The 27765-nt window shown below is 40.2% G+C and overlaps 1 protein-coding gene across 2 annotated transcripts in view; it reads right to left on the reverse strand.

Moving 5' to 3' along the window:
* The window catches only part of ART3 (ADP-ribosyltransferase 3 (inactive)), a 96759-nt gene that overhangs the window by 32712 nt on the left and 36282 nt on the right, over nt 1-27765 (reverse strand). For both annotated transcript variants that reach the window (XM_023737630.1, XM_023737629.1), the window contains exons 2-3: nt 14956-15030; nt 2423-3134 (exon numbers count right to left, since the gene is read on the reverse strand). In XM_023737630.1, the coding sequence (XP_023593398.1) occupies nt 2423-3134; nt 14956-15024 (781 nt within the window). In that variant the 5' untranslated portion in view covers nt 15025-15030. The remainder of the gene's footprint in view (nt 1-2422; nt 3135-14955; nt 15031-27765) is intronic.

Genomic DNA, 27765 nt, shown 5'->3' on the forward strand with positions numbered 1-27765 from the left:
TTAACCAATGTCATAAAACAGCATGTGTGTTACTGTTACATGAGAAACTATCTGTTCTGTAAGCCTTCACCTGAAGTACAATAAAATATTTAAAAAAAAAATAATGTTTGAGTATGAATTGTGTAATTTGTTTTGCATTGATTACTGTGACCATCTCCTATCCAATCTTCTGGCTTCTGTTCATCCTACCTACCACCAGAAGGTTTATAAGGCCTTTGACAATAAAAATGCATTCATGAAAAAAAAAAAAAAAAAAAAAGGTCATCCAAGGTTGACAAGGGAGAGAGTGACATGTCGTGGGGTTGTTAACCAATGTCATAAAACAATATGTGCACTGACTGTTTAATGAGAAACTATTTGTTCTGTAAACTTTGGTCAAAAGTACAATTAAAAAAAAATAGAAATGCTATCCCAAAAAAATAAATAAATAAAAGACTTCACCAAAAGAGTAAAAAGAGAACCTACAGACTGGAAAAAAATTTTTGGCCATGACAAATTCGACAAATGTCTAATCTTTAAAATCTACAGGAAAATCCGACACCTCTACAACAAAAAGACAAATAATCCATTTAAAAAATAGGGAAAGAAAATGAACAGACACTTCACCAAAGAATACATTTAAGTGGCTAACAGACACATGAGAAAATGCTCGCAATCACTAGCCATTAGAGAAATGTAAATCAAAACTACAATGTGATACCATCTCACCCTGACATTATTGGCACGAGTCAAAAACCGGAAGATTAAAATGTTGGAGAGGCTGCAGGGAGACTGGAACTCTTATGCACTGAGGGTGGGAGTGCAAAATGGTACAACCATTTTGGTAAATGATATGGCACTTCCTTAAAAAACTAGAAATAGAAGTACCATACAATCCAGCAAACCCACTCCTAGGAATGTATCCTAGAGAAATAAGAGCTGTCACATGAATAGACATATGCACACCCATGTTCATTGCAGCATTATTCACAATAGCAAAAAGATGGAAACAACCTAACTGCCCATCAACAGATGAATGGATAAACAAATTATGATGCATACACACAATGGAATACTACATAACAATAAAGAACAAAGATGAATCTGCGAAACATCTCACAACATGGATGAATCTGGAGGGCATTATGCTGAGTGAAATAAGTCAATCACAAAAGGACAAATATTGTATGAGACCACTACCATAAAAACTTACGAAAAGGTTTACACACAAAGAAACAATCTTTGGTGGTTACAATGGAGGAGAGGCGTGGGGAAAGAAAAGCAATAAATAGACAATAGATAAGGGGTAACTTTGGTGAAGGGTAAGACAGCACACAATACTGGGGAATCCAGCACAACTTGAACGAGGCAAGGTCATGGAAGCTTCGTAGACACATCCAAACTCCCTGAGGGACCAAATTACTGAGCTGAAGGCTTGGGACCATGGTCTTCGGGAACATCTAGATCAACAGGCATAACACAGTTTATAAAGAAGATGTTTTACATCCGACTGTGATGAGCAGCGTCTGGGGCCTTAAAAGCCTGCGACATGTCATCTAAGATACACCTACTCTTCCCATCCCGGCTGAAGCAAACGAGAATGAAGAAAACCAAAGACACAAAGAAAAGATTAGTTCAAAGGACTAACGGACCATGACTATCACAGCCTCCACCAGACTGAGCCTAGAACAACTAGATGGTGTCCGGCTACCACCACCGACTACCCTGACAGGCATCACAATAGAGGTCCTGGACAGAACTGGAGATAAATGTAGAACACAATTCTAACTCACAAAAAAAGACCAGACTTAGTGGTCTGATCGAGACTGGAAAAACCCTGAGAATATGGCCCCCTTTTAACTCAGTACTGAAGTCACTCCTGAGGTTCACCCTTCGGCCAAAGATTAGACAGGCCCATAAAACAAAACAAGACTAAAGGGCACACCAACCCAGGGGCAAGGACAAGAAAGCAAGAGGGGACAGAAAAGCTGGTTATGGGGAGCCCAAGGTAGAGAAGAGGAGAGTGTTGACTTGTTGCGGAATTGGCAAGCAATGTCACAAAACAATATGTGTATTAATTGTTTAATGAGAAACTAATTTGCTCTGTATACCTTCATGTAAAGCACAATTAAAAAAAATCAGCCATTGAAAACCTTATGGAGCACAGTTCTATGGGTCTCCATGAGTTGGAGTCGACTTGACAGTAACTGGTTTGGTTTTGGTTTTATAATACTATTTTAATTTTTTAAATCTGTAAATGCATTATTTTGATAAAACTTAAATTATTGAAAAAGAAACTGGCAGTACAAAAGGAGCTAGACTGGAAACCACCAAAGTTATTCATCCTTTCAAACATGTCTCACTCTCCTTACCTGACTTCACCCTCTGTGCCTAAGAATCCCACTCCTTCACTCCCAGATAAGCAAGAAGAGAACATACTTACCACCTAGAAATGCACACTCATAATGGCTGCAGGTCTTGTTCGTGCTTTGAAGGATAAGGCTATTGCCAGCCCCTTCCTGTGACACATGAAATACCTCATTCAGAGGTACTAAAACAATTCTTTCACTTTCTTTATCCAAAAAGTTTTCAATGGAAACTCCAAAGCATGTGTTGATGGTTAGCAGGCTATGCGGGTCACTAACAGCTTGAGGTATGGCTGGATATGCCAAGGTGAAACGCCCAAACCTGGCTTGGTTTAGTCCTCCAAATAAAAATGAAGTACCCTGGCTTATACTATACACCACATTTTTGTAGGTGTCCTCACAAGGTCTTCTCAGCAACTGCAGGGCTCTTGTCAGGTAAAAATGAAAAGCTTTGAACTGGAAACTATAGATATAATCTTCTCGAGATTGGCCAGCCATCTTTACAGCTTCATTGAACATGTGGTAAAAGGGAGTTTGCTCTTGAGCTTGAGAAATGTATGCCATAAGGGCTATTCCATGGTTATCCTTAAAGTTCATAGGAAGAAAGAGCTGAGTCTTCTGAGCTTCCCATTTGGCTTTTGCATTTTCCCACACAGTCTCCAAGAGCTGATGGCTTGCTATTTCCTCCTTAAGCAGGTGGGGAACATATTTGATCTCCATCCTGTTAGTGCATTTCAGGTATTCATCATCAAATGCATTATCTGCCATGTCTAATATTTCAGCCTTCACCTGCAAAGAGAAAGGAAATTAATACTCTTGAAATAAGATATTATTTTCTCTCACATTACTATCCCTCACACTTTTATCTCTGGCCAAGAATCTCTCCTTGTTTACAACTAACTTTGGATATGTTTTTACATAGGAAGTATACTTCATTGCTATTAATAACTTTTCTCAGTTGTACATAATTGTATGAAAGAGTAAATGTTAGTGGACAAGGTGTGTAGAGTTGTGCCTATTACTCACTCCTTTGAACATTGTGGTACAGAGGAAGGAGCAAGGAGTGTGAAATTGAATTAACTGGGTGGCAGTCCTGGCTCTGAACAACATTTTTAGCTATAGTTCTTCAACCCCTTCAGACTGTTGGGAGAATCTCAATGGTAAAGAACTGGGCTGCTAACCAAAAAGTTGGCAGTTCGAATCCACTAGCTGCTCCTTAGAAAATCTATGGGGCAGTTCTACTCCATCCTACAGAGTCACTATGAGTCGGAACCGACTCGATAGCAACGAGTATTTGGTTATGTGAGAAATACTGTAAGTGATAAATACACATTGGCAAGTATTATCCTTTTTCCTTTGGGGACACTCCCTCTCTTGTCCATGTGGTTTAGGCAGATCTGAGTCTTTATTTCCAGGCCCCTAAATAAGCAGGTGACCCAGGCTTAGCAATCAGAGCACTCTCAGAAAAAAATGTCTCTTCCTCTAAAATCATAAGCTGTAAGGAGGATATTGGCTTAGGGATGCCAACATTTAGCCTTTTGGTCCCATGGAGAATCCTGTCTGAAAACAAAGCCAACAAAGAAAGGGTTGCAGATAAGGTCCCAATAACATTACCTGAGGCTCTGAATCAAGCTGTACCTGAAGACTTTGTTTTTACCCCTGAATTTTGTTTATAGTCATAAGAATCAATAAATACCCTATTTGCTCAAGCTAGTTTGAATTGTGTTTCTGTCATATAAACTGAAAAAGGTCTAATATATCTCTAAATGATACATATGTACACATACCATAAGAAGCAAGGTGATATAATGTAATTAACATTGGCCTGAAGTTGGACAGGTTTAGGTTCAAATCCCATATCCATTACTAACTAGGTACTAATTAAGTATGGAAAAGCTCCTTGTCCTTTCTAAGCTTCTATTTTTCTCATCTAAAAGTGAGGATAAGGGGGAAATGATATCTACCTTGCAGGATTTTTGTGAGAAATAAATTACCTAATGAATATGTGCAAAGCCTTTAGCCTCATGGCTAGCACATACCAAGCCTTCAACAAATTGTTATTTTTATTAATTCACGAGAGGAGTGTCTGTTATTATACTGTAAGTTCTTTAAGGGCAGGACTTGCATCATATTTACCTTCGAATCCCAAGCTCTTACATAGCACCTGGCAAAATATTTAAGTGAATTAGCTATTAAAAACCCTGTGATCTAGCCTATGGATCAAAGAAATAGGGTTAGCAACACTGCACAAGGACACCCTTTTCGGGTTTCTGCAAGTAAAAGGATAATGTCTCTGTGGTGAAATGAGCTTCTTTATGCGGCCTTCTGCCTTGGTTCTTTGGAAAAACAGCTTGAGAGATTTTTCCCCTAAGCCCTGAGGAGTTACCTTTGCCCTAGTTTTCTACCCCAGAGGGTTCGTTACATTTCCTAGGTAAGCTGTAAACAACTTGGTTTGATATTTTTTGTCTGGTCCTGGGCTGCAGCCTGCCCCTGATTGGTAAGCATTTTGCAGGGATTGGTCAATATACTATGCAAATTAAGTGACTACAGACTATGTAACTGAAGTTATTATAGCCTACTCTGTATGAAGTGTCTGTGGCCTACTAAGAGGGGATTGTCAGTTTGTGGCTCTGATGGGAGGGCCATGCCTTAAAATTGATGAGGAGTTTGTGTATATATGCAGCTAACCCCACAGAAGTTTTTCAGACAGGAAGCAGGAAGCAGAAAGGAGAAAAGGCAAGACAGAAGAAGTAGAGAGGAGGCAAGAACCTCCTAAAAGAGCTGTAACACAGATCAAGGGCTATAACACTGAAGAAAATGACAAGTCTGGAAAAGGACCTGCAGCAGAGCTGGTGGCAACAGGCCTGAAAGGGCCCCTGCGGCAGAGTCAACGGTGACAAATGGCAGGGCCAAAAGGAGCCTGTCCTGAGGGGGCCTAGAGGAGGCCTGCATGGCTGAGATGGGGCATGCATGGCAGAAAGAAGGGCCTGCTTGCTTGCCTGCGTGGCTGAGAGGAGCTGAGAGAGCTTCCCTGCACCGAAGAAGGGAGACTTTGCCTATATGCTTCCTGATCCTGATCTCAAGTTGTAACCTGGTGATCCTGATCCTGAGTTGTATCCAGTTACTTCCTTAATGAACCACTTAACTGTAAGTATGGTCTGTGAGTTTTCTGTGGCCACTGCAATGGATTATCAAACCCAGAAGAGAAGTAGAGAGTGCCGTGGGAGGGACAGCTGGTGTCAGAATTGGTAAAAAGGTTGAAGAGTAGAGGTATGCCTGACCTCCACCTCATGGGAATCAGCCTTGGGCTGATCCTTGTCATTATCCCCCCTGAAGTTCGACAGGTTCTAATGCTACTACCACCTTTTTATAGTCCCCCACCCCATCCTCTCTTCCTATTAGTCTATACTTGCATGGTTCATAGTTGCATAAGTCTGCTTAGGGACCTCAGCTGGAGGCTTTATAGACACACTTAGCCAGAAGCCGTTAAAGTTGCAGCCTCCATGTGAATGATTCTTAAAGTGTGTGTGTGTGTGTATAAGAGAGACAGAGAGAAAAAGAACAAAACAAAAACTTGATCCCATATCCTACTGTGGCTATCTCCTTCCTACTATCTCTTTTCTCTCCATCACAAACTTCTTAAAAGAGTTGTCTATCCTTGTCATCTCCATTTCATTCACCGCTCATTTCAACCCTCTCCAATCTTCTTTCCCACCCCCATTCCTCTGCCAAAACAGATTTCACTAAGGGGACATTTCTTTGTAGACTCCTTTACAGATCCACATTTTCTAGCTAGCCATTTAAAGCTGGAGTTCCTCAGGCTGCTTATTTTCTAACTCTCAATTCTACCTCTAGGCAATTACATAACGGGCCCACAGTTTCAATTATCATCTAAATGCCTCTGTCCTCTCCTGTAGGTGCCAGACCTCTATATCAACTACTTACTTGATACGTCCACTTGAATTTCTCAACGACCCTCCAAATGTAACACGTCCAAGACCAAACTCACAATGTTACCACCTACAACCACCACCACCACCACCAACCTGACCTTTATTTAAGACCCTCTATCCATTTGTGGGAAACCCTGGTGGCATAGTGGTCAAGAGCTATGGCTGCTAACCAAAAGGTCAGCAGTCCGAATACACAAGCTGCTCCTTGGAAACCCTATGGGGCAGTTCTACTCTGTCCTATAGGGTCGCTATGAGTTGGAATCGACTTGGCGGCAACAAGTTTGGTTTTTTCATCTATTTGTGAGGAGCCCTGGTGGCGCAGTGGTTAAGAGATGTGGCTGCTAACTGAAAGGTCAGCAGTTTGAATCCACAAGGTGCTCCTTGAAAACCCTATGGGGCAGTTCTATTCTGACCTGTAGGATCGCTATGAGTTAGAATTGAATCAATGGCAACGGGTCTGGTTTAACGGCTATCTGTTTGTGAAGTTTTCCTAGATCCTCCTTCTCAGTCACCCCCTGTAGTCAGTCCATCACTAAAGCCTAACAAACTTCTCTAGAGAGCTTTCTACATGCCAGGCATTAAGTGCTTCACATGTATTAATTCATCTAATTCTCATGGCAACTCCTGTGAGGTAGAAACTATTATTATCCCCTTTTTATAGATGAGAAAACTAAAACAGAGAGATTGAATAACTTGCCTGGAACTGTGATTTGAACCCAGGCAGTTTGGGTCCAGAGTCTGTCCTCTTATCTAAACTATTCTGTTACTGCTAATGAATGAGAGTGTTTGCACTGATGAAGACCACTGACATTTATGTAGCACTTGTAACTTTTCAAAGAGCTTAATTTTGTCTTCATAACAACTCTTACGAAAGATTGGGCAGACAATCATTAGCATAATTTTACAAATGAGAAAACTGCGCCAGCATAAGAAACTGTCTTGATTACCAGCCACAGAATATTATGCTAGAGAAGTCATTGAGATTCCTGCACTCCTGGGTTTGTAGGTCAGTTCTTTGACATGGGAATTTGAGCTTCAGGAGATCAAATCACTGCTTACTCTTAGCCAAGAAATACACTTTCCTCTGCAGCACAGAATGTACCAGACTGCAATAACTGATTTATCTTCAAGACTTCAACAAGGTATAAGACATCATATCCTAAAACCACCTCCCACATTCCTCACATCATATCAGAGTTAATCCAATGTGTTCATGTCTTTTCCCAATGACTCTAACCAGTCTCTGCATGTCTAATTTTAGTCCTCAAGCCTTTCTGGCCAGAGGCCACAGCTGATTGTTCTGTACAGTGAGTGACTTGACCAGTGACAAAGCTCACAAATGCCACTACCATTCAGGAATGACAACTCAATGGACACTAACAAGCAGGTACAAAAGGCTAGGTGAACAAGCTGATTATATATTTTCTTCATCTGGTTTATCCACTGAAACAAAAATTCATACTCATGAAATTTAATCACCAAAAATTTATTACAAAAAATGTGGAAATGGCCTAAATGATAAAGAGGAGAAATTGGTTAAATTTCTCTATGAAACATTCATAGAACAAACACATTAATATTATGTTGGGGAAAAAAAAAACCAAACCCGTTGCCGTGGAGTCGATTCTGACTCATAGTGACCCTGTTGCACAGAGTAGAACTGCCCCATAGGATTTCCAAGGAGTAGCTGGTGGGTTTGAACTGCCAACCTTTTGGTTAACAACCACATGCTTAACCACTGCACCACCAGGCCCCATAAAATTATACTACAACCCGGAAATTACACTCCTCGGTACATACCCAAAAGACTTGAAAGCAGAGACTCAAAAAGAGTGTTGTACACCAGTGTTCACTGCAGCACTATTCACAATAGCCAAAAGGTAGAAACAAGCTAAATGCCCATCAAAAGATGAATGGATAAACAAAATGTGGTACATACACACAATGGAATACTACTCAGCCAGTAGGAGAAATAGTCTTGATACATGCTACAGTATGGATGGAGCCTGAAGACATTATACTGAACGAAATAAGCCAACCACAAAAGGACAAATATGGTATGACTTTACTTATATAAAAAGACAAGAAAAGGTGAATGTATAGAGACCAAACTTTATCAGTGGTTACCAGGGGTGACAGGGAGGGGGAAAAGGGAGGTTTAACAATGAGAAAAAAATCACACTGCTTCAGGGTAGGGTTGTGCAGCTGATTATTGTAATTACTGTCAGTAAGCTGTACACCTGTAAAAAACTGAATTGGCAGAAGTTGTGTGACAGATATATTTACAACAATGACAAAAAAAAGAGTCGCTTATGGGATTTGGTCCCTTGGTTTGGAGGTTTAGGGTCATGATTTCATGGGACATCCCAGTTAACTGGCCTAATAACATGTTTAGTGCTTCTGTTCTACCTCCCAGTTCGCTGTGTAGTGCCTGGGGTCTTAAAAGCTTGCAGGTAGCCATCCAAGGCACAACTGGTCTCTATTCACCTGGAGCAACAGAGGGAGGAGAGTCAGGAATAGCAGGAGGATATAGATTGTGTGGCTAATTGCCTCCATCAACAACTGCCTCCTTTGCCACAAGACTAGAAGAACTTGACAGTGCCTGGCTACCATTACTGAACATTTTGTTCAAAGATTCCATAGAAGAATCCAGATCAAAAGTTGGAAATTGTAGAACAGAACTTCAAATTCTCATGGACTCCAGACTTTCTGGAGTCATGGAGGATGAGATCATTAGTCTGTGTGTCAGATTGACTGGGCCATGATTCTCAGTGGTTTGGAAGTTATGATGTAGTTTGGCAGTCGTATAATGATGTAATCACCTCCATGATGAGACCCGATATAATGTTATCACCTCCATGATGAGATCTGATGTGAGTAGCCAGTCAGTTGAAGGGGAGTTTCCTTGGGGGTGTGGCCTGCATCCAATATAGGTGGACTTTCTGGCAAGGCTCATGCGTTTTTGCTTGCTCTGGATCCTGCACCTGGCTCCTGTTTGTCTGGCCTCCAGTTCCTAGGACTTGAGCTAGGAGCTTACCTGGCATCTTGCTGCCAATCTTGGGATTTGTCGGTCTCCACAGCCTGTGAGCCAGAAGAAGCCTCCAGTCTGACCCACAGACTTGGGACATTCCAGCCTCTACAACCACATGAGCCACTTCCTTGATATAAATCTCTGTCTGTATATATTTATGCTTTACTGGTTTTGCTTCTCTGGAGAACCCAGCCTAAGACATTTGGTACCGAGAGTGGTTCCAGAAAAACAAAATTGTAAGGATGAGTTTTCTAAATTGGTTCTCAAGTTTGGTTAGTCTTAAAGATGGTGATGACTCTGGTTCCAGTAGTAAAGAGAGCACTGCTAATCCATGGCATGAGGTGGCAATAGAAATATGCAAAATATCACCACTAGTAGATTAGGTATTGGTGAGAGGTGAGGCTCTGGGTGATCGCATGTTTGACACCTTTCTAAAATTCTGTCATAATAAGCAGTATAAGGAAGCTGGTTGGTTGATCCTACTTTCACTAGACAAAGTGATGAAAGAAAGAGATGAGCTCAGGGCTTCAGAGTCAAAGCTCAAGTGCCGCATAAATGACTTCAAAGTTTCCACTGTGCCTTGAAAGAAAGCCTTATTTTTTTGTAATAACAGGGCTAACATTGCCAAAAACCAAACCCAGAGTCTTAACATAAAAGTGGCTGAATTACAACAACAACTGAATTCCCAACCTTGAGTGGTGTCTGAAGTTAAAGTGAGGACACTGATTGAGAAGAAATGGGACCCTGAAACTTGGGATGGGGACATATAGGCAGATAATCAGGAAGCTGGGGACACTGAACCCCTAAATTCTGTTGAATCACTCCTGCCAACAGAACTAGCGCTCTCACTCCCATCTGAAGAGATTACTCCATCTTTGTCTGCTAAGCCACCCTTCCCAGTAAAACTACTAGCCCCATCTAATGAGATTAACCTAGCTGTGTCTGAAGAGCTTTTGTCTGAGTCATTGCCTGGGACATCGCCTGAGGCAGATACCTTACAAGACAATCCCAAATGTTCTCAAAACACATCCCTACCATCCATTTTGGCTTCTAGACCTATAACTAGACTTAAGTCCCAGAGATCCTCAAAAGGTGAAGTACAAAGTGTGAGTCAGGAGGAGGTATGCTACACTCCCAAAGAACTCCTGACTTTTCTAATATGTACAAACAGAAAGAAACCTGGGGGAATACGTGTGGGAATGGGATAATGGTGCAAGGAACATAAGGATGGATCAGTCTGATTTTATTGATATGGGCCCACTAAGCACAGATTTGGAGGCCTGGTGGCACAGTGATTAGGCATTTGGCTGCTAATCAAAAGGTCAGCAGTTTGAATCCACCAACTGCTCCTTGGAAACCCTATGGGGCAGTTCTACACTGTCCTATAGGGTCGCTTATGAGTCAGAATAGACTCAATGGCAATGGGTTTGGTTTTTGGTTTTGGTTAAGCACAGATTCTTCAATGTCTCAGCTCGAGAGGTTAGGAGAAGATCTAATAGTTTATTTGGTTAAGTCACTGAAGCATGGATTACATGGTGGCTGACACTAAATCAAGTTGAAGTGCTAGAACTGCTGTGATCTTTAAGGTTGTGTGTCAACTTGGCTGGTCCATGATTCTGAGTGGTTTGGCAGTTATGATGCAGTATGATGATGTGATCACTTCCATGATGGGATCTGATATAATGTGATCACCTCCATGACGGGATCTGCTGCGAGTAGCCAATTAGTTAAAAGGAAGTTGTGGTGTGGCCTGCATCCAATTTAGGTAGACTTTCTGGCAAGGCTCGTGGGCTTTTGCTCACTCTGGATCCTGAAGCTGGCTCCTGTTCATCTGACTTCCAGTTCTTGGGACTTGAGCTAGCAACTTACCTGCTGTCTTAGTTGTTGATCTTGGGATTCATTGGTCTTCATAGCCTGTGAGCAAGATCCCTGCTGTGTGACTTACCGATCTTTGGTTCGCCAGCTCCTGTGGCTACGTGAAGCAGAAGCCTCCAGCCTGACCCATGGACTTGGAATGTTCCAGTCTCTACAACTGCATGAGCCATTTCCTTGATATAAATCATCTCTCTATATATTTTATATGCTTTACTGGTTTTGCTTCTCTAGAGAACCCAGCCTAAGACACCTGCCATGGTATACTGTAGAAGAAGGTATCCAAAGGCTTAGGGAAATTGGCATGTTAGAGTGGATTTATCAGGTTAGACCCAAAGACACTCACATGGAGTGCCCAGAGGACACAACTTTTACCACAATAGTGAGGAACAAATTTGTAAATGGAGCTCCAACATCCTTGAAGACTGATGTAGTTGCTATTTTATGTAAGTCAGATTATACAGTGGGAACTGCCCTAACTGAATTAATACACTTAACTACAATGGGGATGAATGGACTCCATGGTAATAGGGGCCAAGTGGCAGCACTCAAGCAACAAAGACAAGGTAGGCATGGTTACCATAATGGACAGTGGAGTCAAAGTAGTAATAGTCTGACACGTATGGACTTATGGCACTGATTACTTGGTCATGGAAACACATCACTGATTCCACTGAACTGGAAGTTAAGAATGCCACCTGGCCACTTTGGACTCCCTATGCCTCTGGATCAACAGGCAAAGAAGGGAGTTACCATATTAGCTGGTGTGATTGATCCTGATTATCAAGAGGAAATCGGATTGATATTACATAATGGAGGTAAAGAAGAGTATGTCTGGAATGCAGGAGAACCCTTAAGGTGTCTCTTTGTCCTGCCATGCCCTGTGATTAAAGTCAATGGAAAACTACAGCCACCCAATTCTGACATGACTACTAATGGCCCAGACCCTTCAGGAATGAAGTTTTCATCACCCCACCAGGCAGAGGAACATGACCAGATGAGGTGCTTGCTGAGGGCAAAGAGAATACAGAATGGGTGGTAGAAGAAGGTAGTTCTAAATACCAGTTACGACCACATGGCCAGTTGTAGAAACAAGGATTGTAACTGTTATGAGTATTTCTTCCTTGTATGTATACAACAAATATTTTTGTTTTCTTCACTTATAAAATGTAAGATGTAAACAGGGCTAGTGCATTTTCAGTGGTATGCATGTTAGTTGTATCATATCAGGTGCAAGTATGACTTTATAATTGTCTTTATTCAGAGATTATGTATGGTTTAAGGAGATGTGTATAGGTGTCAAGTTGATAAGAGATGGACTGTGATCATTAAGTGTGTGTCAACTTGGCTGGGCCATGATTCTCAGTGGTTTGGCAGTTATGATGTAGTTAGGCAGTTGTATAATGATGTAAGCACCTCCACAATGAGATCTGATATAATGTTATCACCTCCATGATGGGCTGTGCTGTGAGTACACAATCAGTTGAAAGGGATTTTCCCTGTGGGTGTGGCCTGCATTAAGTATAGGTGGACTTTCTGGCAAGGCTCATGGATTTTTGCTTGCTCTGGATCCTGCACCTGGCTCCTGTTTGTCTGGCCTCCAGTTCTTGGGACTTGAGCTAGCAGCTTACCTGCCATCTTGCCTGCCAATTTTGGGATGTCATCGATCTCCACAGCCTGTGAGCCAACAGAAGCCCCCAGTGTGACCCACAGACTTGGGATTTTCCAGCATCTACAACTGCGTGAGCCATTTCCTTGATATAACTCTCTCTCTGTATATATTTATATGGATTGTTGTGAGTTGGAACTGACTCAATGGCAAGGTTTTTTTTTTTTTATTGGTTTTGCTTCTTTAGAGAACCCAGCTTAAGACGGAGGCAGGATGAACCCCTGAAACTATTGCCCTGAGATAATCTTTAAACTTTAAACCAAAAATATTCCTTGAAGTCATTTTAAAACCAAACAGTAGTTTAGCGTAACTAGTAAAAAAGGTCTGCCTCGAGCATTATGCTCTTTCAAGAACTATCTATATGGGATCAAACTGACAACAGCAACTCAAAAGAATAGATAGAAACTTTAGACGGCAGTGATTTTATGTTAACGCGAAGGAGAAAAAACTTAGAAAAGGAAGGTGGGAATGACTGCACAACTCAAAGAACATAATCAGTGTCACTAAATGGTACATGTAGAAACTGTTGAATTGGTGTATGTTTTGCTGTGTATATTCTCAACAACACAACAAAATAAATAAAATTTAGAAAAAAATTATGTTGCAAAGAATATTGAAAAAAAATTCCCAAAAACCTGTACACAAATATTTACAGAAGCATTATTCATAAAAATGTCTATAAATTGATGAATGGATAAACCAAATGTGGTACATACATACAGTGGAATATTATTTAGCCATAAAAAAGGAATGAAGTACTCTAACAGGCTACAACACGGATGAGCCTTGAAAACATTATGTTAAGTGAAAGAAAATCAGACACAAAAGGCCACAGGTTGTATGATTCCAATTCAATCAAATGAAATGTCCAGGAGAGGCAAAGCCATAGAAATAGAAAGTAGATTAGTGGTTGCCAAGGGATGGATGAAAGGAGGAAATGAGATTGCTGATAGGTATAGGGTTTCTTTTTGGGGTGATGGAAATGTTCTGCAATTAGATAGAGGTGATAGTTGCACAATATAGCAAAATATACTAAAACCCACTGAATTGTACACTTCAAAATGTTGCATTTGATGTTATGTGAATTTTATCCCAGTAAAAAAACATGCGATACTGGCAACAAACTATACAGTGATTCTATAGAGAATGGATCAGAATATTTAATTCAAAAATGAGTAAAATTTTACAAATTCAACGTATTTTAAAGATGGCATTTCAAATTAGTGGACAAATATTTATCCAGTAGTGATATGCAAATGATATAGGAAAGAAATGAGATACTTATCTCATATTTTATATAAAAATGTATTATAGGATGTTTAAAGATTAACTGCAAAACATAAATCATAAAAGCTGTATCAGAAGAAAATGTATTTAATATGAGAAAATGGTCATGATTTAATTTAATAAAAAACACATAACTAAACAATGAATGCAGTATGGTCTTATTTCAGAGAAAATACATGATATTTTCAGAATATTTAATGACATGGAGAGACATTTTTAGTACAATATTAACTCAGAAATCATGTAAAGAATAGTATGTATAGTGTGAATCTATTTTTGTAAGTTAAATACACACACACACAGAAAAAAGTCAAGGGGATTATACGCCAACAGGTTAAGAGTCTTTCCCTCAGTGTGAAGGGATTATGCATAATTTTTACTTTCTGTTTACTTAATTTTAATTTTTTGATTTCCTACAGTTAACATATATCACATCTGTAAAATAAAGAAAAAGCCACTTGTAAAAAATTCATTGACCCATCCTAACTGTTGCCATCGACTTGATTCTGACTCATAACAATTCCTTAGGGCAGAGAAGAACTGCCCCATAGGGTTTCTAAGGCTGTAATCTTTACGGAAGCAGACTGCCACATTTTTCTCCTGTGGAGCGGTTGGTAAATTCGAACCACCTACCTTTCAGTTAAGAGCCGAGAACTTTAACCACTGCACCACCAGGTCTCCTTATGACCTATCCTACCTGCTATCATTTCCCTCCATCAATCCACACAGATGCCTCAGGCAATGTTATATCAAAAGTTCCCATTCCAGTGACCACACGCTTCCCATTCCCAACATTACCTGGAAGATGTCCATTAGGCTCATAGCTGCCAGCAGCATGGTGACCATTTCAAAATGTCCTGTCTTCATTTTTCTCTTCAAAATTAAAATGAAGAAATTTCAATTTAGTAGACTTAAAAAAAGATTTAGAGGAGCAAAGCAGGATGGCGCTGCCACCTCAGATTGGTCCCCTAACTTCCAGTTTCCAAGAATTGCCCAGGAGTTACAGTGTCTGTACACATCTTTTTTTTTTTTGCAAACCAAGTCATGCCCTTTTGGGTGAGATGGAGAGATAATGTGGCTAGTAGTGGTACAAAGCAGTAGGTTATCTGAGGGAACTCCTTCCCCAAAATAGTCACAATCTAGAGAAGCCCAAGGGTAAAACAAGTATCTTGTTTAACTTTCTAAAGGAGGGAATATGAGACTAAGAAGGAATCAGGGTAGGCAGCAATTCTAACAAGATTATACAACTCTATTGGCCAAATGCCCAATATTCATCTCAGTGTTTATGAGACTGAAGCAGGGTAAACAAGGCTTAGAGGCCCCCAAGGGCTGAAGCTGCCCTACAGCCATTAACTGATTCAATTAAAGGCTACAGCAGGTTGGGCAACAGTTTTTTCCACATACCTCCAACAAAGGACACATTACTGGAACTAAAACAAAATCTCTATTTTATTACACCAATCACAATACTCTGGCTTCTGAAAGCAGGAACGAATGACACAGGGGAAGGGAGATAGCCTCCTCTTTTATAGATGAGTTTGGTCCCAGATTCCTGTCTTTTTTCAGAAGCAGTTTCTTTCACTAAGGTTACTGAAATACAACACCAAAATGTCACTTTTGTGTTAAACTTCCCTCTTCCAGAAAGGATTTGGAATATAAGACTTGACAGATACCTGTTAAAAGGGAGTATGTGCCAAGCAAGCTCTGGATCAGGGTTTTCCTGAACATTCTTCCCTTCTGTAGTCTGAGTGTAAATAAGTCAAAATGTTTACCTGGCTTTTCTGCCTTTGGAGGAGTTTTAAATGATGCTACGTCTCAAACTGATTCTCCACTCTCTGAGCTGTGAGCGTGTCTTCTGGATGGGACGTTGTTGACAGTAAGAGCTGAGAAGGGAATGCTTTTCTTTTTATAAACACCCCCAGCACTAGCTTGGCAGTGGCACATTACCCGACTTGTGTTCTGCTATTTATATCTGGCCCCCACACTATCCCTTGGAATCACTGCTGTTAACACATTAAATCTCTAAGAGGCTTGTAAAGCCACAGCAATTCCCTCTAACTACACAGCATGCTCAGTTATAGGTCCTCAGTTCAGGGTTTCTCTCAAAGAGAAATCACTTCCCATTCCTAACTCTTTGACTCTGAGATATCAAGCTAAAGCATGGATTCTACTCTAGCTAGATGGTTCACATAACTAAGGGGACTTGCTGTGTTAATCATTGGTGGTGGTAACGACTGTCACCATTCACTCAACAAGCTTACTGTATTTCAGGTACTTTGCCAGGTAGAGGAATACACAAGCAAGTAAAACAAAGTACTAAAAGGCACTCACAATCTAATAAAAGACATGAATATGCACACTTAGCCAGAATACAATATGTTAAGAACCCCAATATAGAGAAAGTCCAGTGAGAATGTTAAAGAGGGAAGGATTTGGTAGTACCAGCCGCTATCTCTTTCATTTGACGAAGTTACACATAGTGAATATATTGGTTACCAATGCTCAAGTACACTTAGGGTTCACTGACTATGGATAAAAAACCTTGAAATGGTCTAGGTTTTTCAAAATACATCAAAAAAGAATGTTCACATGTTGACATAGCACTATTTATAAAAGCTAAAAGCTAGAAATCATCCAAAAGCCCATTAACAGTAGAATAAACTGTGGGATATTCACATATAATGGAATTTCATATTGCATTGAAAATGAACAAACTATAGCCATATATAACATGTGGATAAATCTCACAAACAAAAAATTTGGGGCAAAAGAAGCCAGAAACATACTGTATGATTCAATTTATACAGAGTACAAAATTAGGCAAAACAAATCTATGGCATTAGAAGTCAGAATAGTGATCACCCTGTAGGGAGTATTGAATGGAAGAAGTACAAGGAAAGCATCCAGTAGGTTCTTGTTTTTTTGTTTTGGTCTTGGATGCTGGTTACATTGATATATTCAGTTTGTGAAAATTCATCAAGTTATATACTTATGATATGTGTGTGCATGCGTGTGCACTAAAAGAAAACATTTTAAATTATCATGAGATACACTGGCATTTACAAAACCCACCTCTATTATTCAAATCCTTCCGAAATTTCTTCTAACCTCTTCCCACCCACTGGCTAAGCCATCAGTCTAAGATTAAATGCACTGAAGTTGCTGTTGTTAGGTGCCATCGAGTCCGTTCTCTACAACAGAACAAAATACTGCCCGGTCCTGTGCCATGCCCACAATAGTTGTTATGCTTGAGCCCATTGTTGCAGCCACTGTGTCAGTTCATCTCGTTCAGGGTCTTCCTCTTTTTTGCCGACCGTCTACTTTACCAAGCATGATGTCCTTCTCCAGGGACTGATCCCTCCTGACTTAACATGTCCACAGTATGTGAGATGCTTCTAAGGAGCATTCTGGCTGTACTTCTTCCCAGACAGAATTGTTCATTCTTTTGGCAGTCCGTGGTACATTCAACATTCTTCACCAACATCACAATTCAAAGGCGTCAATTCTTCGGTCTTCCTTAGTCATTGACCAGCTTTTGCATCCATATGATGCCACTGAAAATACCATCGCTTGCTTCAGGCGCACCTTAGTCTTCAAGGTGACATCTTTACTTTTCAACACTTTAAAGAGGTCTTTTGCAGCAGATTTGCCTAATGCATCTTTTGATTTCTTGACTGCTGCTTTCATGTGGATCCAAGTAAAATGAAATCATTGACAACTTCAATCTTCTCTCCATCCATCATGATGTTGCTTGGTGGTCCAGTTGTGAGCACTTTTGTCTTCTTTATGTTGAGGTGTAATCCATACTGAAGGCTGTGGTCTTTGATCTTCATCAGTAACTGCTTCAAGTCCTCTTCACTTTCAGCAAGCAAGGTTGTGTCACCTGTGTAACACAGGTTGTTAATGAGTCTTCCTCCAATCCCGATGCCCCATTCTTCTTCATATAGTCCAGTTTCTCGGATTATTTGCTCAGCATACAGATTGAATAGGTATGGTGAAAGGTTACAACCCTGACACACATCTTTCCTGACTTGAAACCACACAGTATCCCCTTATTCTGTCTGAATGACTGCCTCTTGATCTATGTACAGGTTCCTCACGAGCACAATTAAGTGTTCTGGAATTCCCATTCTTCACAATGTTATCCATAATTTGTTATGATCCACACAGCCGAATGTCTCTGCATACAGCCGAATGTCTCTGCATAGTCAATAAAACACAGGTAAACATCTTTCTGGTATTCTCTGCTATTAGCCAGGATCCGTCTAACATCAGCAATGATATCCCTGGTTCCACGTCCTCTTCTGAATCCAGCCTGAATTTCTGGCAGTTCACTGTCAATATAATGCTGCAGCTGCTTTTGAATGATCCTCAGCAAAATTTTACTTGTGTGTGATATTAATGGTATTGTTCGATAATTTCCACATTCGGTTGGATTACCTTTCTTGAGTTCTTCTTCCTAGTCTGTCTTAGTCTGGAAGCTCAACTGAAACCTGTCTGCCATGGGTGACCCTGCTGGTATCTGAATACCAGTGGCATAGCTTCCAGCATCACTGCAACACTCAAGCCCCCACAGCATGACAAACTGACAGACACATGGGGGGAAGCCATCAAACTAAGATTAAATACACTGAATAGACTCTCAGAAATAGTATAATAATAATTAAAATGGAGTTTGATTAGAAAGGAAAAAGAGGGTTTGTACATGTTTTCAGGACTTAGGTTCACAATGACCTGCTTTTACGTTCCAGGCATGTGAGCCTACAGGGAACAAGGTAGTGCGGTTCTCATGTCCCTGGCCCTTAATTAAAGCCTGCTAGATTCATGTATGCATTACACAAGAGATTGAGTCCACCAAAAAGAACATAACAAACATTAAATGAAGTTCGAGGCAAGTTTGGCCTTGTTTATTCCCAGTATGCTTTTGCTCTATTCCTGTTTTGTGCCAGTTCTGAGCTCCATTCATTCATTCAACAAATATGTGAGCACTTACAGTGTGCCAGGCACTGTTTTAGGGACTGCTGCTATATCATCGACAAAATGGATAAAACTGTGCCTTTGTGAAGTTTATATTCTAGTGGGAGGAGGCAGTAAAATAACTACTAAAAGAAATAAGTAAATTGTATTAGTATATTAGAACATAGTAAGCTGTACTTTTTTTTTAAAGTAGAACAAAAGAGATTGGGAGTACGTGGAGAGTTTGCAATTTAAATTAGATGACTGGGGGGACTCACTAAACAGCAAAGATTTGAAGGAAATGAGGGAGATCAGCCATGGAAATCTGGTGAAAAAGTAATCAGGCAGAGGGAATACCAGCTGCTAAAGCCCTGAGGCAAGAGTGAACCTAGTTTTGTTTGAGGAAAGGCAAGGAGGCCAATATGGCTGGAGCAGAATAAAGAAGGGAAGAGTAGTAGAAGGTCAGAGAGGTAAGAGGGTGGTAGAAAGGTCATGCAAGTCTTTGTTGGCTTTTGCCCTAAGAGAAAGGGAACAAACCAAAAGGTTTTGAGCAGAGGAATGACATTATATGACGTACGTTTTAAGAAGATCATGGTAGTTAATACTGAGAATGGTGTGTATGGTAAAAGCAAGGAGACTCATCCCTGGGTAGTGCAAACAGTTAAAGCACTCAGCTGCTAACTGAAAGGCTGGAGGTTCAAGCCTACCCACAGGTGCTTCAGAAGAAAGGCCTGGCGATGTACTTCCAAAAAATCAGACACTGAAAACCCTATGGGGGCACAGTTCTACTCTGATAGACATGGGGTTGCCATGAGTCAGAATTGACTCAGAGGTAACTGGCTTTATAATAATCCAGGCAGTGATTATAGTTGGCTTGAACTAGGGTGAGAGCAGTAAAGTGATGAGAAGTGAATATATATGTGTGTACATTTGGTTCTTTGGTTGTTGTTGTTTGTTAGAAATAGGCCATCTTTACTTGAGTTTGTTAAAAATCCTATTTTTGAAGATTATATCAAAGACAAGATATGATAAAGAAAAGTATCTGTGAGTTCTAAAAATTTATTATATTTTAAAAAATGTAATGACTCACAAAAAAGTAAATGGGAATGATCTATAGAGATACCAATTTGTAATGTAATAAAAATGTTTGGACTTAAATTCAGGATATATTTTGCAGTTTGAGGCAATAGGATGCACTGACAAATTGGATGTAGTCTTCAAGAGAAAGAGAGGAGTAAAGGATAATTCCAAGCTTTTTAGCCTGAGTAACTGGAAGGATGAAGATGTCATTAGTTGAAATGGAGAAAACTGTATATGGAACAAGTGTCTTGGAAGTTAAATGAAGAAAATACTTTTGGGAGGAGGGAAATATCAAAAGCATCAAATGCTTCTGATAGGTCAACTAAGATGAGGACTGAGAACTGACCATTAGATTTAGCAATGGGAGGACGTTGATAACCCTGATAAGAGCAATTTTGATGGAGTGGTAGGCATGAAAGCCTGGTTGGAACAGTCTAGGAGAGAATGGAGAGAAGAACTGGAGACAGCCAGTATATTCAACTTTTTCCAGAAGTTTTTCTGTAAAGGGGAGCAAAAAAATTAGGTAGTAGTTTGATGGTAAGGATGGAGAAAAATAAAGAAGAGAGTTCAAGAGAAGATTTTTTTTTTTTTAAGATGGAAAAAATAACTTCTTGCTTGTATAATGATCCAGTAGAAAGGGGAACAAACAAACCAGAAGAACAAACAAATCTGTCTTGGAAGAAGTACAACCAGAATGTCCCTTAGAAGCTAGGATGATGAGACTTTGTCTCACTTACTTTGGATATGCTAATCAGGAGGGACCGGTCCCTGGAGAAAGACATCATACTTGGTAGAGGGTCCAAAAGAGGAAGACATTCAATGAGACAGATTGACACACTGGCTGCAACAATGGGCTCAAACATTGCAACAATTGTGAGGATGGTGCAGGACCTGGCAGAGTTTTGTTCTGTTGTACACAGGGTCACTATGAGTCAGGACCAACTCGTGGAGACCTAACAACAACAAGGGGTGGGGGGAGGGGGATTGATAATATAGGAGAGAGAGAGAGAAAGAGAGGAAAATTACTGGAGCAATGTCCTTGAGTAGACAAAAAGAGATGGAAACTAGCACACAAGTTGATGAGCTGGCCTTAGATAAGAGCAGGAACAATTCATCTAATATTAACAGGAAGGAAGGCACAGTATATTGGCAAATGCTGGAAAGTGGTAAATGTGATAGTGAGAATTCTTTTCTAATTGCTTCAATTTTCTCAAAAAACTAGTATGAAAAGATGAAGGTTGAGGTGGTAGAGATTTGAAGAGACTGCAGAAGGTAGAAAATAGTCATCTAGAAAGGCAGGCAACATTAACGATCCACTTGAGTTTAAAATGAAACCACCTAAGATGGTTGTGTTTTTCTCCAGCTACGTTCAGCTCCATGAATAGATGTGAAGTAGGTAAAACTGGATTTAACCAAGGCTGTAGGTTTTCCAAACAAGGAAAGGATTGATTATAACAACAGATCATAGGCAAAAGATTTGAATCTACGCTTCACCAAGGAGAATATGTGAATGCCAAATAAGCCAGGAAAGATGCTCAAGACCATTAGTCATCAGGGAAATACAACTTAAAACCACTATAGAACCACTAGAATGGCTAAAATTAAGAAGAATGACAACATCAAATGTTGACAAGGATGGAGAGCAACTGAACGTCTCATATACTGCTGGTGGGAATGCAAAATGGTACATACTTCTGAAAACAATTTGGCAGTTTTTAATTAAGTTAAATATATACTTACCATAAGGCCCAGTAATCCCACTCCTAGGTATCCACCCAAGAGAAATTAAAGCATATATTCCTCATGCACAGACTAGTACTCAAATGGTCACAGCAGCTTGGTTCATAATAGTCAAAAACTAGAAACAATACAAATGTCCATGAACTGGTAAATGGATAAACGAACAGACTACTACTCAGCAATAAAAAGGAACTAACTTCCTCAAAATGTTAAACATAGAATTATCGTATGACCCAGCAACTCCACTCCTAGGTATATACTCAACAGAAATGTCCACACAAAAACTTGTACACGATTATTGCAGGATTATTTATAATAGCCAAAAAGTGGAACCAATTCAAATGTCCATCAACTGATGAATGGGTAAGCAAATCATGGTGTATTCATATAATGGAAAATTATTCAATGATAAAAAGAAACGAAGTACTTATACATCTACATTTATATGAAATGTCCATCATAGGTAAATTTATAGAAATAGAAGGTAGATTAGTGGTTGCCTAGGGCTAGAGGTAGAGAAGGGAAATGGGGACTACCTGTTAATGGGTATGGGTTTTTTTTGAAGTGATGAAAATGTTCTAAAACTGACTGCAGTGATGGTTGCACAACTCTAGGAATATATTAAAAGTCACTGAATTGTATATTTTAAATGGGTGAATTATATGGAATATGAGTTAAATATCGATAAAGTTGTTAAAAAAATAATGAACTACTGCTATATGCAACAACATGGATAAATCTCAAAAATATTACTCTAAGAAGCTAGTCACAAACGACTACATACTATATGATGATATTTAAATGACATCCTAGAAAACGTAAAACCATAGTGACACAAAAAGATTAGTGATTGTCAGGGCCTTGAGGTGGAGGGAGGAGATTGACCGCAAAGGCCATGAACTTTTTTTGGGTGATGAAAATGTTTTATATCCTGATTGTAGTGGTGGTTACATGATAATATACATTTGCCAAAACTCACAGAATTGCACACTTAAGATTGATGAATTTTATGTAAATCATACCTCACTGCAGCTTTTTAAAAAAATTTTGTGCTTTAAGTGAAAGTTTACAATTCAAGTTAGTCTCTCATACAAAAGTCTATACATAGTTATGTGACCCTAGTTGCTCTCCCTGTACTGTGACAGCACACTCTTCCTTTCCACCCCGGATTTTCCGTGTCCATTCAACCAGCTCCTGACCCTCTCTGCTTTCTCATCTCACCTCTGGGAGATGCCTCAGCTCGCCTCTGGAGCTGCCCATTTAATCTCATGTATCTACTTGAGCTAAGAAGCACACTCTTCACGAGTATCTTTTTATGTCCCATAGTCCAGTCTAATCTTTGTCTGAATTGCTGGCCTAGGGAATCGTTTTAGTTTTGGGCTAACAGAGAGTCCGGTGGCCACGTCTTCTGGGGTCCCTCCAGTCTCAATCAAACCATTAAGTCTGGTCTTTTTACTAGAATTTGAGTTCTGCACCCCACTTTTCTCCTGCTCCGTCAGGGACTCTGTTGTGTTCCCTGTCAGGGTGGTCACTGGTGGTAGCCAGGCACCATCTAGTTCTTCTGGCCTCAGGCTGATGAAGTCTCTGGTTTATGTGGCCATTTCTGTCTCTTGGGCTAATAATTTCCTTGTGTCTTTGGTGTTATTCATTCTCTTTTGCTCCAGGTAGGTTGGGACCAATTGATGTATCTTAGATGGCCGCTAACTAGCTTTTAAGACCCCAGATGCCACTCACCAAAGTGGGATGCAGAACATTTTCTTAATAAACTCTGTTATGCCAATTGACCTAGATGTCCCCTGAAACCATGGTCACCAGACCCCCACCCCTCAATGCAGCTTATTTTTTAAACTAAAAAACAGAGGAAACAAGTACCTTGCCCACATACTCCTTAGAATGACTTTGTGTACCCTCAGAGGTACATGTATATATCCCAATTTGAAGACTATTACAGAGAAGCGCCTGTAATGGTGCAATGGCCTGTAGAAGAGGCTGGGAGAGAGTTGGTAGGATCCTAGTATTGTGATAAGGTGAATGCAGTGTGAATGGAGACCAAGGGAGGATGTTACGGTAATGAATGTAAATAACCGTGATCAGACACCTCAGTGGAGGCCAGTAACCACCAGAGGTTAGCACCAGAACAAGATACCTCTCCTCCAGCGGCCAGACTTAAGATTGCTTTTAGGAAGGAGATGAGAAGGGGAGAAAATGGAACTATTTACTCAAAGGAGTTTGTTTCAATCCAGAACTGACTGAATTTTTATTGGCAAGATTAACATTTCTACCATTAGTGAACTAACTTGATTTTCAATATACTGTAAATAGTTTCCTTTTTGCACCTGGTTCCCCTTTGTGGCACTCTGTTAATGGGGAAAACTTCAGTCTATTGCCTGCCGCCTCTAACTGCTAGTCTGATCTCTGGCAATGGTGACATTTAATTGTTGGCTCAGTGTTGGTTTTTTATTGTTAGTTTTGATTCATAGTGACCCTATGTACAACAGAACTGATTTAGTAACATGATATAGTTTATGGATTTTGGGTGCCCAGCTGACAGATCTCCCCATCATAGCCTCTGGGCATCGAGTGTTCTAAAGAGGAACAATTTCTATGCCCTTCCACAAACTCTGGATGAGGTTTCTTGGCCTTGCTGGACATCTTCTTACAAGGCTGGTAAGTGTGTTTGTGCCCAGTTACCTTCACTAGGCCCAAAGGGAAACCTGGGAATTCTATCATGACAATCTGGATTTTGTAGAAAACTGAAGCAGAACCTTTGTCCTCTCCAAATGACAAATGCTACTTTGTCATTTCCAACTTATTGTTTCAGTGATGTTAGACATGGTGCTTCTCTAAGAGTCCTTGTCTAACAGGCCTTAAAATTGCCCCAGTTTGCCCAAGGAGAGGCAATACAAAAATCTCTACTGCTCAAGACTCCCTGAAATTTACCAGGTTGTTTCTAAACGTCCTGCATCAACCCTTTCCAGGGTTTCTGTCCAGAGGAGCCAGGGCACAGGAGTTTGATCTTTTTCCCTTCTTCTTTTCTTTCTTTTCTAGCATCAAGTCTTCTACTTCCAATTCGTTACAGGAACTTTCCATATGCTATTTCCTCTTCCTCTATCCTATGAACCTCTTTGCTTTGGCAATATCTACTCTCTTCCCCCATGAACCACTAATGACTTAATCTTAGGGGTAACTGGAATGCACACAGAACAGAATTTATAGAGGGAATAAAAAACACATCCATTTAGTATTTTCAAAATGATGCAGATTATAATCTCTATATCATTCAGTATATAATGATTATAATGTAACATATCACTATATTTAATAACTTAATGTTATATATATTAATACATTATGTATGCATTGATTAATATATATAATTATATTTGTAGACATATCTTCGTTGATAGATTTTAAGCCCCCAGGCATTAGTTCTCAGATTTGTTTTTCTGCTCCAGTACAAGTGAGGACACACATTCTTATTAGGGACAATGGTAATTATTTCAAAATGTATTTGTGTGTGGGGGGCATATCAGAGTGACAGAGAGATCATATTCCAAAAGAAACTCCCTCAGAAATTTCTCATATGTCATCCGCCATGTCATATATATCTCTTTGCATCTCCTAGAATGCTTACTATTATGTCTTTCCCATCATGAGCATTATCGAATAGGGAAAAGGAGGAATGGAGAGAGGAAAGAAAGAAAGGAGTCTTACTAGGCTTAAGAACTCCAAAATCAACATTAGTAGGAAAGCATCAGCATCCTCAGTCACTATGGGCAGCAATTCAGCTTTCACAACTAGACCTAACGTGTCCTCTTCCTTCTGAATTAGCTTAACTCACAGGGACTTCCCAGTGAGATCACGACAGCAGTAAGGTGTCCTGTTTCTGGTCACTTGGCCTTAAACTTTTGGCCTTGTTGAACACTTAGAGAGCTGTGATTTGAAACCGTAAACCCCTAGGGCCCAGTAACCTTGTACTATTGGACCGTGTTACACACACACACACACACGGTCACAAGTTCACACACAACACTTTACTTGTTCTTATCCAACCTGTTATGGTTGCTTACAAATCTCTTTTGCAGCTCTAGGCTACATCACAGCAATTTTTTTACTTTATTGAAATCTACAGTCAGCCTTCATTTCATTATATGAATCAGATAATCTGGTTGGTTGTCAAGAAATCTAGACAAGGACCATAAAGTGAGCAATTCTTTTTTCTGTGAGGTAAAGCTCCAGTGTCCACCCCACAAGCATTTACCATGGCAATAGAGTAATTGAGACTACTGTGGCATAATTCAAAGAAAACCATTGAGAGAATCATTTTACTGAGCAACGAAAATGTTCCAGGCAGACATCAATCAACCAAGTATGGATGACCCATGGTAACTAATAAGGATTCAGTTTCTCGTATACTTACCACTGATCTGGATAATAAACCAACCACCTTTGAGGAAAGGTGTCAATGGGTGGTGTAAACGGTTAATGTGCTCAGCTGCTAATCGAAAGGTTGGAGGCTCAAGTCCACCCACAGGCACCTTGGAAGAAAGCCCTGGTGATCTACTTCCGAAAAATCAGTCACTGAAAACCCTATGAAGCATAATTCTACTATGACACACATGGGGTTGCTATGAATCAGAGTGACTCCATGACAACTGGTTTGGAGGAAAGAAAACTCAAAAGAAATAAGAGCACACGGCAATTCTCCCTTACATTGCATTCTTTCGGAAGTAGGTTCCCAAATCTTGCAAACTAGGTGTTGGCATTAAACAAAAAAAAAAAAAAAAAAAAAACCCCAAACCTGTTGCCATCCAGTTGATTCTAACTCATACCGACCCTACAGGACAGAGTAGAACTGCCCCACAGGGTTTCCAAGTAGCAGCTGATGGATTCAAACCACCGACGTCTTTGGTTAGCAGCCAAGCTCTTAACCACTGTGCCACCAGGGATCTGCCAGGGCTCCACCAGGTGCTGGCATACTGGACTGTAAATGAAACTTTTCTGTGTGTGTGTGTGTTTAGGTAAAAGTTTACAATGCAAATTAGTTTCTCATTCAAAAATTTATACACAAACTGTTTTGTGACATTGGTTGCAATTTCCGCAATGTGTCAGCACTCTCCCCCTTTCCCTTTACACCCTGGGTTCTCCATGTCCATTCGCCCAGTTTTCCTGTCCCTTCCTGCCTTCTCATCTTTGCTTTTGGGCAAGTGTTGCCCTTTTGGTCTTGTATACTTGATTGAATTAAGAGCACGCTCCTCATATGTGTTGTTTGTTTTATAGGCCTGTCTAATCTTTGGCTGAAAGGTGGACTTCAGGAGTGGCTTGCTTCTGAGTTAGCAGGGTGTCCAGGGGCCACAGTCTTGAGGTTTCCTCCAGTCTCTGTCAGACCAGTGAGTCTGATCTTTTTTTGTGAATTTGAATTTTGTTCTACATTTTTCTCCCCTGCTCTGTCTGGGACACTCTATGTTGATCCCTGTCAGAACGGTCGGTCATGATAGCTGGGAACCATTTTTAGTACTTCTGTGCTCAGGCTGGTGAAGGCTGTTGTTCATGTGGTCCATTAGTACTTTGGATTAATATTTTCCTTGTGTCTTTGGTTTTCTTCATTTTCCTTTGCTTCGGATGGGATGGGAGCAATAGATGTATCTTAGATGGCCGCTCAAAAGCTTTTAAGATCCCAGACACTCACTAAATTATGATGTAGAATATTTTCTTTATGAACTATGATATGCCAGTTGACCTACATGTCCAAGACCATGGACCCCAGCCCTCAGCCCCAGTAACTCAGTCCCTCAAGGTGTCTGGATGAGTCTAGGAAGCTTCTATGACTTT

Source organism: Trichechus manatus, unplaced genomic scaffold (assembly GCF_000243295.1).
Source record: "Trichechus manatus latirostris isolate Lorelei unplaced genomic scaffold, TriManLat1.0 scaffold00105, whole genome shotgun sequence".
NCBI classification, from domain to species: Eukaryota; Metazoa; Chordata; class Mammalia; order Sirenia; family Trichechidae; genus Trichechus; species Trichechus manatus.